Below are 16,752 nucleotides of genomic sequence, written 5' to 3'. Positions count from 1 at the left end.
CGAGGATTGTCTGTTTGTAATTCAATGTGATTCTCGATACGTGGGTGATCAGCATAAGCACGAGGGTTGTCTTGCTGATAATCAGTACGGTTAATACCTTATTTTACTACCTTATGTAGTTCTCTTCGTCAACCCTTCCTACAGCAAACTGGACCCTCGAGTGTGGTCTTCGGCTTGTCAAGACAGATTGGGATGGATTCTCTCTCTCAAACAAGCAACAAATCAGGACTTTGACTTTCCATGTTTCCTTCCATTCCTTCGTCGTGCTCCACCCTCGCTTCTGTTTACGGCGGCTGGGGAGGATCCATCAATGGGGCATGGTGGTATTGACTGGGTGCGAGTAGTATCTTTAAGACTGGAGGGATTCTTCGATATCAAAATATTTTGATCTCTGTCTACTTGTTCGACAGAATCAACAAGTTCGTCTTATGTTTATGTATGTATCTAGGGGAACTGTGATACAAGTGAATGTTCTTTATTCCCCACGCGGAAGAGGTCACGCCCCAAACACCATCGGCGCGTTATCGTCACTGCGCCATCAACCATCACGAGTAACATCATCATCATCATCACCACCCTCGCCTTTTTTTCCATCCTCTATTCACCTACACCATTCTTTTTCTGGCCCTAACATTGGACACAAAACCCTTGTCTAATAACCGCCCTCCTCTTTGTCCAACTTGAAACTATCCTTTCAAGGCAATAATAAGCCTTCCTTAACGCACGTCTATTTCTTTTCTTTTTCTTTTATCTTTTTTTTTAAACCTCCGACTAAGTGGCTGGCTTCGCACCCCTCCCACCAGCCACTCACAGATCGCGTCGCTTTCTCTGCGTGGTGGCAAACCCATCATCAGTTCCTTGGGTTCTTTTCCTCTCACGCACTTCATCCGAGTTTGCGACGAACACAGGGATTTTCCCGGCTTAGGTTTTTCCCTTCTGTTCGTTTGGTCGCCTCTCTGTTTTTGCTTCTCTGCTTCCGTCTATCCGACTCTGCTTTCGTCCTTCCTAAACAGCATCATACGCCGTTGTTAGAGATCGTCGAAAACAAAGTACGCCTATTTCTCGTGGGTGATAGTCAATCTTGTGAACCATATTTGTTTACATTGGCTCTGTCTACAACGCCACAACAAATCAGCAAACGATATCGAACAGCAATGCCTCTATCGAATCGGCGCCGCGCGCGGCGCAAGGAAATACAACTGCAGGAAACGTCAGACGCGGAGGCTCCGGACTCATCGCCCTCTCGGCCTTCGAATAAAAAGCGCAAGGTTAGTGACCCGTTAGGCTCGCTCTTTTTGGCGATCAGGATGATTTTGAATGCTGACTCTGCTCCCACAGGTTGATCACCATCCTTCGCCTCCTGCCCGTCCCGCCAAAGCGCAAGAATCCGCCGATGAGGCCGACGACTCGTCCCCCGAAAATGAACTGTCCGCCAACCAAGACCTGGTGGACTTGGTCATATCCTGCCTGAACGTCGCCCGGGAAGAAGTGCGCGTGGGACGGGACCACTCGAACCAGAAGACGGAGAACACGCAGAGTATCCGCGCATATGCAAAAATCGCCGGCCGCAACTGGACCTATTATGTCAAAACACTGCATGTCAATATCGGGCGCGAACCGGATCGCGAACCGAAGCTGGACGAGCAGTCCAGTCCCGTTACGATCGCAGCAAGGGCCCTCCCCGACGTCCATGTTGATCTGGGTCCAAGCAAGTTTGTCTCTCGTTTGCACGCGGAGATTTTCTATGACGGCGGGGAGACCCCTTCCTGGCACATCCGCGTCAATGGACGCAATGGGGTTCGGCTGAACAACGTCATTCTGAAGCGCGGGACCGATGCGATTATCTCCTGCGGCGACATCATCGAGATCGCCAATACCCAGATGATGTTCGTCACGCCTGGAGACAAGGCCAATATCCATCCCAGTTTTGTGGCGCGCGCGCAGCGCATCGCCAATGGCGAAGAAGAGTTGCTGTCATGGGATCCCACCCAGCACTCGCATCCCCAGCCGTCGCAGTCGAGCGCAGTGATGAACGACCAGACCTCAGCGACTGCTTCAGCTGGCGCCAGCGGTCAGCCATCGCTTGCCCCCGCTCCGCAGTTCCTCAAACGCCAAGTGACTCCCCCGCCGCGCTCGCCAGACACCGTCGGTCCGCGCACTGCCAAACAGTCGCCGCTCTATAACCGCGGGATGATGATGGAAAGTACCGAGGAGATTGACTACAGCAAGGACTCGGCGAAGGATCTGAAACCACCATATAGCTACGCCACTCTGATTGCGCAGGCGATCTTCTCCAGCGAGGAGGAGAAGCTTACTCTGAACAGCATCTACAATTGGATCATGGACAAATACGCCTTTTACCGGCACTCTCAGAGCGGATGGCAGGTAGGTCGTCCCTTTTTTTTTTTTTTTTTTTTTTTTTTTTTTTTTTTTTTTTTTCTCTGTCGCTGGTCGCAACTGACAAATTGACAATTCAGAACTCCATCCGTCACAATCTCTCGCTGAACAAAGCGTTCCAAAAAGTCCCTCGGCGTACGGACGAGCCAGGAAAGGGAATGAAGTGGCAGATTGCCGCGGAGTACCGCGAAGAGTACTGGAAGAAGCAGCTCCGAAAGGGAACGACTCAATCTTCCGCCCCGTCGTCGCCTGCCACGAAAGAGCCTGTGTCGCGGAGTGCTAACAACCACTCCGAAAACGTCTTCAATGGCAAGAAATCGCCGGCAGTGTCCTCCCCAGGATTTAGCTCGTTCCCCGTAGCACCCGTGGAGGCCTACACGCCGGAACGGGGCTCGCGGGTCGCTCGTGGTGTCGACCATCCGCTGCGCAACACCAATCCTCGGGATTACGAGGAGCCTTCCCCGTTGCCCACACATTCTGCCACCAAGAATCACGGGACCGGCAGCGCATTGACTCGTGCCTATGGACTCTCTGACAATGTGGTGAACTCGCCGCCCGTTCTCTCGTCATCGTATTACGACGATGGTCCGTCGTCGATGATTACGCCGGCCCCGCAGCGGCAGCAGCCTCGACTTCCGCCTCCTAGCACCGCCCAGGTCCCGTCTAAGTTCATGCCGATGAGCTCGCCCGCGCAATTCTGGAAATTCGCGGACATTGGTAGCACACCAGCGCGACCGGTGCCCGACATGAGTCCGCTCAAGGGCGAAGTCGGGGATGGCATTGGTAGTTTCCCAAGCAGTAGTCCGCCTCCGCCGAACCTGGTCAGTCCCAGTAAGCCGGGGACATCGAACGGTCTCGGACACGGACGGACGCTTCCACCACTGCGAACCGAGCCAAATCTCGGGGAAACAAGGCCAGGCGTCAATGGGGCGGCCAAGTCGGAGCGACCGATGGCGCCAGCGGGGCCGGATGCGGATGACGATGACGAAGAAGAAGGAGGATTTGATCTCGCCAGGTTTGTTCCCCTACTTCTGATCTGATAAATCACCGATACTGATGGTGTCTATACAGAGGTTTCCAGCCGATTGGATCATATCATCGGCAACTGAGCAATGCCGCTCGCGCGAGTGCAGCGACCTCTTGATCCGCTCGCTAATGGATGACTATGTATTCTATGTACACCTATACCGATTGTATTCGACTAAGATTTGCTGGTTCAAAAGTCTGACTTTATCGCAAACTGATACATTGCTGTGTGGCTGTTTTCTGCTGTGCTTTCTTTCGCGTCGGGCTCTGGCAGCACATCCGGCCGTCCGGAGTCTTTTTTTCTTCATATGTCCACGGGATAGAAGCCTGGGGTCCGCAGAGGAATGGATGGATGCATTTATAACAGGAACGAAGGACTGGCGTTGGGTTGCTTGCTTGCTTGCTATGTCATGCATGGAGTACGGGGGTGGGGGGGTTCTGGTCTCTGGACGACGCGATGATTAGGACGAACTGTAATGATATTTGCTTTTATTTTGTTCTATTTTATTTTATTTTATTTTTTCAATTATCCCTACAGACCCGAACCTAGTCTACCTTGACAACCGGCCAGAATCTCTCTTCCAACCACACCACCTGCCGCCACCACTGCACACAGCGACCCATCAGCTCCTCACGCTCCTCGGCCCCCTTGATCTGCCCAGCCAGCTCATCCACCACATCCCCAATGCGCTGCACAAACGCCTCAAACTCGGGACTGGTCCAGTTCGGGATGAAGCGCGTCCGCAGCGCACCCCCATCGGCGTCCTGCTCCGGACCCGCCGTCGCTTTCCTCGACGCCCCACACGACGCCGCATACCGCCACGCTTGCAGGTAACACGCCTCGGTCGCCCACAACACCACCATCCCCTCCAGCAGGCTCGTCGCCGCACTCCCCGCCGACATAAACATATCGATATACGCCTGCGTGATACGATTCGGACCAAAGAACAACTCCTCGGCCTGAACCTCGCCGCGCACGCACTCGCCCCGCTCCCGCTCCTCGTCTTCCATGGCGGCCGGCAACGCGGTCAAGTCCAGCCCGTACTCATCCGCCGTTTCCTCAAAGAACTGCAGCTCCCTGCGGATATTCACCAGCGCGTCGACGAGGACCTCCATGGCGCGGTACTCCACCGTCGAGGTGCGAGGCTTCGAGCTGTCCGGATTATGCGGTGGGAGGCGGATCTTGGACAGTAGCAGGCCGATGAAGCGGATGTAGGACTGTGCGTAGAGACGGTCTTGGGAGAGCCATTGCGAGAGCAGCGGTTTGGAGATCTGCCCGCAGCCGGCTTGTTGGAGGAAGGGGTGAGTGGTTGCGCTGGAGATGGGGCAGGTGGAGATGTTGAGGAGTTGGAATGTTAGTGGGGTGGTCATTTTTTTTCTTCTTCTTTTTTTCTTGTTTGGCTTGTCTTCTTGTCGATAGGAAGTAAAGGTGTTGAGGTGAATGGGATTCGGGTTCTGTGGGTATTTTGGGTTTGAGGGGCAGGAGGGGCAAATGGTGGGCTGGAGCTTATCATTATCATTATCAGTATCGGTATCATCGTAGTGAATAACTATCAGTTTGACGTCAGTCAAGTCGGCGACTATCCTAGTAAGTCAACTAGTCAGGAACAATGCATCTTAATGATAATATCTAGGAAACTTAATGTTCTAACAGTACAGAGAAAAGTCATGGACCTTTCTTAGTCGACGAGATTGGCGTCTAAACTTGTCGAGTTGTCAAGGCAGATCTGTAGAGTTGACGATTATGCACGTCATATTGTGCATGACCTATTTGTTTGATTTGTCATTTCAGTAAGAGGCAAGGCCACGCTTGATCATTGCGAGTACGTCTCTGTTTCTCCTCGTATGACGTCGGTCACTAATAGAAACTGTGACATAGGGTCATTGCGCTGATAGCAACGACGGTACAAGGGGTACAATAACATAATCATAGTCTTATGGCTGCATAGAGAGCAGAGAGTACCCGGCCAGCAGGAGTCTATCCCACCATTGAAGCAGCAGCGCTAGCCTCGCCTGTATCACGACAGATCATGCGAACCAGCGCTTCAAGCGTATAGCGAGCATCGTTCCCAGCATTGTGCAGGTTCCATCCGATAATTCCCAGTTCGCCGAGAATGCTGGCCAGCGAGTGCTGGTTAAACTCACCTCGGATAGCACGGTACAACTCGGCGGTGTCAATGCGCTCCACGAAGGCGGCCGTGACATCTTCAAAGACCGGGATGCCCAGACTTGCCAGATACTTTACGTCCATCGCGGTGTTATGGCCCACGAGAATCAGGCTGCGCTTCTGGTGCTTGTGCTCTGGGCCACTGCCGACCTGGACACCGTCCATGTCTTCGACCCCGAATGAGTAGGGAGGTTGGAAGCAGGCCTGTACCACATCGGCCAGCTTCCCTTTGGACACCCATTCGCTCTCCCCAAATTCAAAGCTTCCCGGGCATCCTGTCACGTATTGACGGTTAACAATGTGGCCATACTCTCGGACTCGCAGGTGACGGGAACGGATTTGGGAGGTCCAGTTCTCTGCGTCTTCACCCGGAAGGGTGTCAACCAGCTCCATGGTGTCCAGAGTTGAAATTCCTACTTCTGTGACCTGTCCGGGGCAACGCTCATTGCATTCGACGTCAACACTAATCAAGATCGGCTCTTGCCAGAATGGAAACATCGTTGGATTATTCAGGTCGAGGCGAGGGATCCCAGTGTCACTTGTTTCGTCAAGCCTTTGCGCCATACTGCAGTCGTCGTTTCCCTTCTCCTCCCAAGATCGTTCGTCAATAAGCTTTGGAAGATCTAGGGAGTGGCAGGGTTGCAGACCAAGGTAGCAACGCATTTTCCTCAGAGCTTGTACCGACTTTATTCCAGCCTGAAGCCGGATCTGTTTCTTCGCCTTGGATGCTTTGCTCCTACTCTTGCTTTTCGACGCATCTATTCCATGTCCAATCATTTGCTCGTACGCAAGACGCGATTCATCCATCTCGGAAGGAGGCTCGTAGTTGGTGCGCGGAGGAATGGTCGATTCCAGTTCATCTTTCATCTCCCGGCTTGTACACTGGCCGATGAATGTCGGTTGAGGGACTCCGTCCAGGTTAAAGTCCAAGAGCAATCCCATTTCTCTCTCCTCCGGGATCGACAGCGTAGCTTCAAGCTCACGATTGATTTCCTGTATGAACTTCCTGACTTGAGCAGCAGGCACGAGCAACAGCGGACGTGGCCTGAGATGAGGAGGGACATGGACATAGTATCTGCGACATTTCTTCATCAGTAAGCAGCTATAAGAGTGTAAGCCGGGTAACTCACAAATCCCAGACTCTCTGCCAAAACTTCCCCCCGTTGAAGAATCGGTTGGCTACCATCTGTGACAGTTCTTTGTGGACAAACTTGTAGGGATACTTAGATATAGCCACAAGGGGGCAGAAGAATCCATCCAGTGGTGTTGACGGCACCTCTTGCTCATGGCTGAAATACCTAGTGCCTGGTGTCGGAGTGGATGAGTTGCACTGGCCTGTCTCTTGGACAAGGCTCTTGTCGAGGCCTTCAGCGTTTCCCCCTGCTTTGGTATTTGGTTCCGAGTCTTCGTCGACCTTTTCCGGCTGTACTTCTTCCTGTGTTACTACAGTCGAGGAAGCTGCTTCCGTTGCCTTGAGGTCAGGTTTAGATTGGGCATTGAGGCGGGTGTTGAGCCGAAGCAAAAACTCATCCTCGCTGAAGAGAAGCTTCAGGCGTTCTGTTCTGTCCATATCCAAGCTTTGAACAGGATGACCTGCCACGATTGAGAGGGGCAAGAGAGCTGAAAGAAAGCAGTATTGATAGCTAAGAGGGACGAGCAAGTGTAAGGGCAAAGTTGGGAAGATAGGAGCGTTTGTCCTACCAGGACTGGCAAATGAGTCCGTGTTGGTAACCACGAACCAACGCATGACACTAGGTCATTTCCTGGTGCAGATATCAGTGAATAATGAGGCGAAGTGCAGTCCGCTATTACCTTAATCGCATCATGGGGGATCGTCTTCACTCTTCTCATGAGTCTCAAAACACCATGCTTAATCTATCATCTTGTCATTGGCTTCACTGGTTTCATTTCCTTTCTACTATTATTCTGTTATTCTATCCCAACCTTCTCAACGGAACAATGGTATATTGAGGTCGAGCTATAAATTGACTTGGAAGTTGGATCCTGCCCCTTCATTGACCATCATGGTCATGGATATATATCCTGAGGAACGTTACTGTTCACAGGAACCAATACCTCCATCTACCATGCGACATCAATCCTGCTGGTTAAGAGCGTATCATGCACTATCGGTCCATAGAAGCAAATCAATTGAACTGATTCCATTTCCTTGTTGATATGGCTTGGCCGTTTGTTGACAATCAGCGACTGAAATATAGACGCGGAACAATGTTTCCCCGACGACCGATCAACAACATTGCCAGACCGCGGCTGATCCATCACGGTCATGTCCAACGACGCCGCATCAATCTCTAGTCCTTGTGCTCGTTGCGCATCTTTTCCCACTGAGATTGTCGATCGCAAGCTGCTTTGGATCTGATTCGAAGCTACATTCCATGCAACTGCCCTGATCGCTACCTTCATGGCTGCGCGGATGGTGCCACCCACCTAGCCCCCTACCATATACCTCTTGTCCTGTCTAGTTTGCATTTGCCGCTACCATCTCCTGGAATTTTCGTTGTCTCCCTAGCTTCAGGCGGAAGCCATGGTTATGGCAGACTATAATGATGAAGACGGTGGCGTCATTCTTGATGGTCCCTTTGACCCTGATGCGCAGGCCACCGTTACCGACTTCATAGATTACACCGAATACCTCCCCGCGGACCTGATCCGTTCCCTCACCCTCATACGTGGCTTGGACGAACGTTATCTCGAGGCTACACAAAATGTTCACGAACTGACCAAGACGTGGGGCCAGCTCCCCGACCTTCCCTCTCACGAGCGCCCAGACGCGCAGACACTCCGCAAAAACATCTCGGCGCAACTTGACCAAGCAATCAACGCGCGCGAGTGTGCTTATGCCGAAGCGTGCCGTCTCTACGACGTTGTCGACCGACACTTCAATCGGCTGGAGTGCATCAAGCAGAAACTCCATGCACTGCCGAAACCAGAGTCGCGCGAACCTACACCTCCAGAGACTCAGACCACGCTTAATAAGCGAGGCCGATCCTCAAAGAAGGGCGAGGCCGCTGCGCCGACGACAACGCGCATAAAACTACGGCTTGATGGTGCGGCAAATGCGGGGACTAGACCAGAACAAAGGTCGAGGAGTCGGCGGGGAAAGCTTGCTGCGGATCACCTCGCCGGCCTTCATCCGGACTCCCCGATCGCTAGCACCGAGCACTCAGATGTGGAGGCTGGAACGAAACCGACTCGCAGTGCTGCGCCTGAGGAGCTTGCGGTCGCCAAAGGCAAGAAGGAGAAACAGACTCGTCGATCACGGACCTCTGCGCCACTGACGAACGGCCATGGCCATGGCGCTGCGATGTCGACCAGCAATGCTCTGGCAATGCTCAAGCCCCCACCAGAGGATGCCAAACCGGGCAGTGAAGATTTGCCGTGGCTGCGCTTGACTGAATGGGAGATGACGAAACTGCGCAAGAAGATGAAGAAGAACGCCGTCTGGCAACCTAGTGAGGTCATGATTCACCGCGAGCTCGCTCTCCGCGGGCGAGGGTGGGATGCCTACCGGCGAGCCAAAGCGGAGGCAGAAGCCAATGGCACCGAGTTTCTTGACTGCGACGATATCATGAACAATTACGTCCCAGGAATGTTGACGCGGCTCACCGATGCGAACGGCATCGAGGGTGTGGTGGAGACCAAGTTGAGCAATCGTGGAATGAAGCTCAACGAGGCGAAGAAACTTAAGCGGGAAAACATGGCCAGGGAGCAAGCGGCAGCGGCAGCCGCCGCAGCGGCCGAGGCCAAGCGTCTTGCCGAGTCTGGAACTACAGGCGCAGCAGCTCCCGACCAATCTCAGGTGGAGTCATCCTTGGCCGCTCGGAAGCCAAGCAGAGCGTTGAAAAAGAGAAAGGTGGATGAAAGTGTAGCCGCGCAAGCTGCGCCCGCTCCTCCAGTGGACTCCGAAACTCGTGGTTCTCTCCGAAGCTCAGCAAAGCGCCGTAAAATGAGCAAGACGCCTGTGGAGGCAGATGAGGCAATGGTCGACGAGACCGCTGATCAAGCAGCGAAAATCGAGAGTTCCAAGGCGTCACCCGTACCATCAGCGGCCAGCACAGTAGCAGCAGCTCAGACCAAGGAAATCAAAACCTCGACCCCGCCCGTCAGCCGACCTCCTTCCCGGCACCTTGCGCCTGGTGGTGCATCGGCAGAAGTAGCCGCTCTTGCGCCTGGCAAAGATCTCCGTCGCAAGAGCACCACGCCTGCAAGGAGGACTCCTGTTCCGGAAGCATCTCAGGCAGGCGGCCGTCGCAGAAAGCGTCCCGCTCCCGGTCCGGTATCGTCGGGACAGGACGGCGGGGCAGCGGTCAGCTACGGCCGACGCAAGGCGAAGCCTGCCAAAAAGAGATTCGGACCGCGCGAACAGGGGCAGAAGGATGGTACAACGAGGGAGGACATTCGCATAGATGAAGATGGCGTGTTGGAGGAGATTGACCCCAACGAACCGCGGTATTGTCTCTGCGGCGATGTCAGCTTCGGAACGATGATCTGCTGCGAGAACCAGGATGTAAGTTTTTGCCTTGTGTCTTCAATTTCTTCAATTCATTACTAATGATTATGATTCGATAGTGTGACAAAGAATGGTTTCATCTCGAATGCGTCGGTTTGTCCGAAGTGCCCAGCCGCACCGCCAAATGGTACTGCCCGGACTGTCGGGTGAAGTTCCATAAGGGCAACGACGGGATTGTCCGGCCGAGCTCTCGCCGGTAAAGAGGGTTCGATTCCCTCGCGGTGCTTACTGCATGTGTGGTGGATTTTCTCACTTGGCGTTCTTTTCTGTTCATGATACCACGACCTTTCGCGCTATGTTTTGTTACTTGTCTACTTGCCGATTTCTCCATAGCATGGCGATGGTGCAGTGGTGTTCGGAGTTGGATTCTCGTCTTTTGTTGCAAGGGTAGATTGTACGAAGTCTTTTTGCGTCTGAAAGGTCAAGGGACTTGAATGGATCATTTGCTTCGCATGTCAGTATAACTAATGTACTATGGCAAAAGTCCTGTATCGTCACTACAGAATCTACTTCAACTCCCACTTGTCGCCGTCGTGAACAATCTCCACCGCGCGGTTCTCGTCCAGCGAAATCCGGCCCGCGTGCAGGATCGCCGTGGTGGCAATGGTATTCTTGAGGGTTGGCAGGGGCCGCGCATCAAGCTGGTCCAGCGTCACGCGACCCTCATTCAGGGCCGTGACGGCGTCGATGAACTTTTCGAAACTGACGTACCCGTAGCCCGTCTGGCCGCCAAAGTTGCCCTCTTCGTCGGGGGCGTAGCGCATGTAGAACCTACCCGGAGATCAGCAAATGCCTTCATTTCAAAAGAAGAAGAAGCAAGCGACAGGGACTTACGGGTTGATCCAGGCGAGCTGGCCCTGGTTGTCGTCGACGACGTCGTAGCCGCGCTTGGCTTGGTTGATGCGGATCTCGCCCTTGGAGCCCATGTCTGCTAAGCAGTTAGATTGCAACGTTCACCGAAAAAAGCTGGACGAGATGACCCTACAGTGGAAGTATTGGTTGGAATGGACACCGGCCTTCTGCGGGGCGGTCCAGCTGGCTGTGTAGACCCCCGTGGCGACCTTGGAGGGGTCCTGCTTGTTCTGCCAGTTTACCAGCAGGGTGATGGTATCCTCTGTCTCCGGGGCGCAGCCCAGCCCGACGGCCGTGCCCTTGGCTGCGGACGCGGTGACCTTGACGGGAGTGTAGTCGGGGACCATGCTCTCGTTGATGTCGATATGGTGGGAGTTGAGGTAGTAAGAGATGTCGCTCTCCTTGCCGGCCCAGGCCTTGAAGGTCTCGAGCTGGCTCTTGGGCTGGCTCATGTAGGAGTAGAAGTAGTTGAAGTCGCCGAGGTTCTTGGCCTTGGCGCGGGCGTCCGAGTAGGCAGGATCGAAGCGCTTGTGGTGCTCGATGTAGACGAAGACGCCGTGCTTGCGGGACTCCTCGAGGAGGGTGAGGTGGTCCTGCAGCAGCTTTGTGGCGGGCTTGGTGATCATGACGTGGATTTTACGCTGGATGGCGTACAGGGCAATGGGGAAGTGGGTGGGGTCAGGAGTGAAGATGGTGATGGCGCTGCCGGGCTCCAGGGCGTCGATTGCTGTCTTGTAGGCGTCGGGATCGGTTTGGTCGTCGGCGGGGAAGGACTCGAAGGAAACATCCAAGCCATTGTAGACCTCAGAGATGTTCTTGCGAAGATGCTCGCCTGGCCCAGTTAGCTAACCTTCAGCGGTCTGGATTCGGGATACAGTCGCCTTACGGATGCCAGGGAACTTGCGTCCGGAAACTCCCACCATGCTCAGCTTGCCAACCTTGCCTCGTCGTCGGAGATCAAAGAGGGTCAATCCGACAACTCCCACCTTCTTGTCCGAACCAGAAGCAGCACCACCCACGAAGCCTGTGGTGTACTCTCCAGTCCCTACCTGCAGGTCAGTTAGCCAGATTCGGTGAGTCGAAGCAATCGGGAATGACTTACCATCAACACACTAGGCGCCATCTTGAGTGCTCTCGTAGATAAAATTGAAGATGAAGCTGTAGCTATCAGCGTGCGGGGGGCAGAGGAGCAGATGATATTAGGGGCGCAAGAGGGTAGCTAAAAGGAAGAGGACGAATTTCAGACTAATATATCGAATCTCACAGTCCACGGCACAAGGAGACTTTTGTAACCCCCGGTTCCCAGCTGCGTACAGACAGATGGACGGAACAACGAAGGAATCCTCCAGCCTGAATTCTGCCGCGAACAGCGTCAATAGCCGATCCACACATGTCGAATGGGGGTACACGAGTAACCACAAACAATTTATTTGTGGATGATCTCGACGCAGTTAGTTCGATGGAAATAACGACATAGTACCATGAGTCTGCAGTAATACAGAAGTAGCAGCCATGGTCTGTTTCAAAGACAACAACCGCTCCCTACTGACTGTATTGAGAGGATTGGACAGTGTTGTCTCCCCGTAAGTCGGTCTTTGCTTCTCAGGTACCAAAACGGCAAGTTTCAATACCGATGCAAGCCATAGCCTGATTGGTGGGATTTCTTTGATCCGTCCTCTCACGGCGAAAGACCGATGCCGGAGTGGGGCAACTGATACAGAGATACGGGAGTGGGGGAGGTGGGATGACACCCGCAGTCACCACGCGGGGTAAAATCCTCTGCGGATTATAGCCTGGATTCAAGAGGAGAGTCTCCGTGTGAACTATTTCTTGGATTTATATTTATAGACAGGCGCCATGCCAGGCTCTTCCAGCCTGCTAGGCTGGTATCGTAACTTTTCCTCTAATCTGATCCGTCCTGGTTGAGCGCGACTGTTGTTGATCAGATTGTTTACATATCCATATCCGTATGTGATTCCCCCCTCCAAAGCCATATTAAGGACCCTGGGTACTGACCAGATTGTCACAGCACGCCATATATCAGCTCAATCATTATCATCTCGTCAGAATGTCGTCGCGCACACCTCTCCGTCCTGGAGTTTATGCTCCCACCATGACCTTCTTCAACCCCGACACTGAAGACCTCGATGTTCCAACCATCCGCCGCCATGCTGTCCGCCTGGCCAGGGCTGGTCTGGTCGGCCTGGTCACCATGGGTTCCAACGGTGAAGCCGTGCACCTGACCCGCGAAGAGCGCAAGACAGTCATCCGCGAGACCCGTTCCGCCCTGGACGATGCGGGGTTTGCCAACGTCCCCGTCATCGCCGGCGCCAGCGAGAACAGCATCCGCGGCACCATCGAACTGTGCAAGGAATGTGCCGACGCCGGCGCTGAGTACGTCCTCATCGTGCCCCCCAGCTACTACCGCTACGCCGTCGGCAACGACGAGACCCTGTACGAGTACTTCACCGCCGTCGCGGACGGCTCCCCGCTCCCCGTCATCCTGTACAACTACCCCGGGGCCGTCGCCGGCATCGACATGGACTCCGACCTCATCATCCGCATCTCGCAGCACCCCAACATTGTCGGCACCAAGTTCACCTGCGCCAACACGGGCAAGCTCACCCGCGTCGCCGGCGCCCTCAACGCCATCACCCCTCCGTCCCCGCTCGCTCCCACCACAAAGAGAGCCTCCACCAAGCCGGTCGAAAACCACCCCTACGTTGCCTTTGGCGGTATCGCCGACTTCACCCTGCAGACGCTGGTGTCCGGTGGCTCGGCAATCCTGGCCGGCGGCGCCAACGTCATCCCCCGTCTGTGTGTGCGCATCTTCACCCTTTGGAGCGAGGGCCGGTTGACAGAGGCCATGGAGGCGCAGCAGTTGCTCAGCAAGGCTGACTGGGTGCTTACCAAGGCGGCCATCCCCGGCACCAAGAGTGCGATCCAGAGCTACTATGGTTACGGCGGGTACCCTCGGCGGCCATTGGCCCGACTTAGCGAGGAGCAGGCGCAAGCCGTGGCCGAGAAGATCAAGGATGCCATGGAGGTGGAGCAGTCATTGCCTGACATTGCATAGACCTTTTTTTTTTTTTATCTTCGTAGTCTTTTTTTTTTTTTAAAAAAAATGCAGATGAAGCTATGATTGGTTATGTTGAGGACGAGATACTTTCGGGCTGAATGACGCCGCTGTAGTACCCTTTTTTTATGTACTCCGTACGCTTACTCGGGGTATCATTGTAGCAATGACATCCGCCTCAACTCCTTTCGTCATTGTCGAAATTTCTGGCTTCATTCTGCCGGATAGATTTCAATGTTCTCTTTTTCGCTGAAGCAGAAATCCGTTTCTCCAAACTCGCAAGGCCACCCCCACGCCAGGTACAATGCAGCTTGATGCTGATAGGTGGACAATTTACCCCGGGCGGGCAGGCTCTCGAATACTACCATATCATCAGAAGACAGGCCGAAAAAGACTTGTCGACGAAAACTTGTTGTCTGCGACGGTTGGATTTGTCAATGAGGTTGAATTTCAGGATTCACTGAGATCTGGCTCTTGATGATGGAGTGCGTGGATGTTCAGTGACGATGTCCATTCTCTGAGGGACGAGTCTACAGCATAGCGACAACGCTCATAGCTCGGTCCCGCTTACCTGTAGAGAGCCAGCGTAGGCAAGACTGCAGTAAGGTCTGATCAGGCCATCAGTCTCGTCAGTTAATCTACACAGCAAGTATGAAACGTATCTGCCGGAAGAATCCAGGGAAACTCCAAGTCTCCAACTCGATGTGGCTGGCAACCTGGAAAAGTCACGATAAGTCTTAGCTCCGCAGTCGAGAGTGACAATCATAATTGGAGAAAGTGGGCGGGATCAACCAAGTGGGATGGTGCGTTCAGGACGCTGCGTGCCAGACTTAAAAAGATGGGCGGTGGTCCCTGGCTTGGAGGGGCTGCTTTTCTCTCCTTTCCTCTCTATCCTCGTATCTGTCCTTGACTCTTGACTGTCACACACTCTCTTTGTTGTCTTCTGATAGCGATCGAATTTCCATCCTTCACAATGCCTTACCCCGACGAAGCTGAAGGTTTCCAGGTTGACAGCCCTGAGACTTTCACCACTTTCCACAAGAGATTTGTAAGTGGCGCTTGCTTGTTGCGATTTGGCAGTCGGTGCTAAATTTCATCTCTTGTTGCGAATAGTTCAAGCTGAAGCCTTTTGGTGATTACGGTGAGTGGGATCTTGAATCAAGCTGCCAGCATGACGTTTGCGATGGCTGACACAATCCGCTTAGATGTCGACATCAAGGTTGAAGCGTGCGGTATCTGCGGTAGCGATGTGCACACGATTAGTGGTGAGTCTTGGGTTTGGTCCAAGAAAGAAGTTCAAAGGATAGCCCCGCTCACGGCGTTGTTCAGGTGGTTGGGGAGAGCAGAAATTCCCCCTTTGCGTAGGACATGGTAAGAATGGGGTTTCCCTTCCAGCACGCCGAGGTGAACATGTCTGATTATAGTTGCTTCCAACAGAGATCGTCGGCCGTGCAATTCGCGTTGGCCCCAAAGTGACCCTGATCAAGGAAGGCCAGCGTGTCGGCGTCGGCGCTCAGTCCTACTCCTGCGGTGAATGCAAGCAATGCAAGAACGACAACGAGACCTACTGCCCGGTCCTCATGATCGACACATACGGCGCCGAGTGGCCCGAGACGGGCATCGTCAGCCAGGGCGGCTACTCCTCCCACGTTCGCACCCACGAGCACTGGGTGTTTCCCATCCCCGACGCCCTCGAGACCAACCTCGTCGCCCCCATGCTCTGCGCCGGTCTGACCGCATACTCGCCTCTGGTCCGCAACGGGGCCGGGCCCGGTAAGAAGGTCGGTATCGTCGGCCTGGGAGGCATCGGCCACTTTGGCGTGATGTTCGCCAAGGCGCTGGGCGCGGAGGTCTGGGCCATCTCCCGCAGTCGGGCCAAGGAGGCCGATGCGCGCAAGCTTGGTGCGGACGGATACATCGCCACGGCGGAGGAGGGCTGGGAAAAGCCTCACCGGTTCTCGTTCGACCTCATCATCAACTGCGCGAACTCCTCCGAGGGCTTCGACCTGTCCAAGTACCTGTCTATGATGGATGTGCATGGCCGCTGGATCAGCGTCGGTCTGCCCGAGGAAGAAGGCCAGGTCATCAAGGCGCAGCACCTCATCTCGAACGGAGTTCTGATCGGAGCGAGTCATCTGGGCAGCCGGAAGGAGATGCTGGCCATGCTTCAACTGGCGGCCGACAAGGGCCTGAAGAGCTGGGTGGAGGAGCTGCAGATCGGTGAGGAGGGTCTCAAGGAGGCGATGCTCCGGATGAAGAAGGGAGATGTTCGCTACCGGTTTACCCTGACTGGTTATGACAAGGTCTTTGGTCAATAATTAAATCATTGGTGTGATGCACTAGTACGACTCAGATATGAGGATATGACAGAAAAACCTTTGTATAGTTCAAATAAGTCACGGCGCTGCTTTATATACTGCCCCGATCCACAAGGTACTCGACGTACTAGTGACTAGACGGGTATTGCATTGTTCATAGCGGACTGAACAGCAGCAATCCAAAAATTGCACCTAGAATTTTCAAAAATAGAATATACAGAGATATAATACGGGAAATTGCGCCCGACACCCGAGAAAGAAGTTGAGAGGCAATGTTCTTGATTGAAGCCCTAACTGTTAAGGGTTCCTGCTCCTTTTGTGGATAGAGAACCAACCCCATGGGGTATATCATCCACAGCGGGGACGGAAGAGAGATCTGAATCGG

General features: G+C 53.9%; 7 protein-coding genes across 7 annotated transcripts; 4 read left to right on the top strand and 3 right to left on the bottom strand.

Annotated features, from left to right (window-relative positions):
- Positions 1-575: 575 nt before the first annotated feature.
- Positions 576-3,541, top strand: AFUA_3G11960 (putative forkhead transcription factor Fkh1/2; the record flags this gene model as incomplete). Its single annotated transcript, XM_749332.2, has 4 exons — positions 576-1,268; positions 1,339-2,385; positions 2,478-3,412; positions 3,469-3,541. Exons 1-4 carry the CDS (start codon positions 1,155-1,157, stop codon positions 3,539-3,541), a joined length of 2,169 nt encoding a protein of 722 aa, XP_754425.1. The 5' UTR covers positions 576-1,154.
- A 285-nt stretch (positions 3,542-3,826) lies between these two features.
- On the bottom strand, positions 3,827-4,794 carry AFUA_3G11955 (putative transcription regulator PAB1642; the record flags this gene model as incomplete). The annotated part of the gene is made up of 2 exons (XM_749333.1): positions 3,827-3,922; positions 3,979-4,794. 2 exons carry the CDS (start codon positions 4,792-4,794, stop codon positions 3,827-3,829), a joined length of 912 nt encoding a protein of 303 aa, XP_754426.1.
- Positions 4,795-5,401: 607 nt separating this feature from the next.
- AFUA_3G11950 (3'-5' exonuclease) lies at positions 5,402-7,337 on the bottom strand (the record flags this gene model as incomplete). The annotated part of the gene is made up of 2 exons (XM_749334.1): positions 5,402-6,665; positions 6,721-7,337. The coding sequence occupies 2 exons, from the start codon at positions 7,335-7,337 to the stop codon at positions 5,402-5,404; spliced, it is 1,881 nt and encodes a 626-aa protein (XP_754427.1).
- A 798-nt stretch (positions 7,338-8,135) lies between these two features.
- Positions 8,136-10,321, top strand: AFUA_3G11940 (putative PHD finger domain protein; the record flags this gene model as incomplete). Its single annotated transcript, XM_749335.1, has 2 exons — positions 8,136-10,118; positions 10,181-10,321. The coding sequence occupies 2 exons, from the start codon at positions 8,136-8,138 to the stop codon at positions 10,319-10,321; spliced, it is 2,124 nt and encodes a 707-aa protein (XP_754428.1).
- A 306-nt stretch (positions 10,322-10,627) lies between these two features.
- Positions 10,628-12,549, bottom strand: AFUA_3G11930 (Gfo/Idh/MocA family protein; the record flags this gene model as incomplete). Its single annotated transcript, XM_749336.2, has 5 exons — positions 12,076-12,549; positions 11,860-12,022; positions 11,107-11,805; positions 10,956-11,049; positions 10,628-10,892 (listed from the first exon to the last, which is right to left on the bottom strand). Exons 1-5 carry the CDS (start codon positions 12,094-12,096, stop codon positions 10,628-10,630), a joined length of 1,242 nt encoding a protein of 413 aa, XP_754429.1. The 5' UTR covers positions 12,097-12,549.
- An 82-nt stretch (positions 12,550-12,631) lies between these two features.
- Positions 12,632-14,229, top strand: AFUA_3G11920 (dihydrodipicolinate synthase family protein). Its single transcript, XM_749337.2, has 2 exons — positions 12,632-12,940; positions 13,003-14,229. The coding sequence occupies exon 2, from the start codon at positions 13,042-13,044 to the stop codon at positions 14,047-14,049; it is 1,008 nt and encodes a 335-aa protein (XP_754430.1). The 5' UTR covers positions 12,632-12,940; positions 13,003-13,041; the 3' UTR covers positions 14,050-14,229.
- Positions 14,230-14,457: 228 nt separating this feature from the next.
- On the top strand, positions 14,458-16,632 carry AFUA_3G11900 (NAD(P)-dependent alcohol dehydrogenase). Its single transcript, XM_077804435.1, has 5 exons — positions 14,458-15,097; positions 15,163-15,190; positions 15,255-15,314; positions 15,379-15,420; positions 15,487-16,632. Exons 1-5 carry the CDS (start codon positions 15,023-15,025, stop codon positions 16,365-16,367), a joined length of 1,086 nt encoding a protein of 361 aa, XP_077660586.1. The 5' UTR covers positions 14,458-15,022; the 3' UTR covers positions 16,368-16,632.
- The last annotated feature ends 120 nt before the right edge of the window (positions 16,633-16,752 follow it).

This window comes from Aspergillus fumigatus, chromosome 3 (genome assembly GCF_000002655.1).
Source record: "Aspergillus fumigatus Af293 chromosome 3, whole genome shotgun sequence".
NCBI lineage: Eukaryota > Fungi > Ascomycota > Eurotiomycetes > Eurotiales > Aspergillaceae > Aspergillus > Aspergillus fumigatus.
This window is presented reverse-complemented; position numbering and strand designations above follow the sequence as displayed.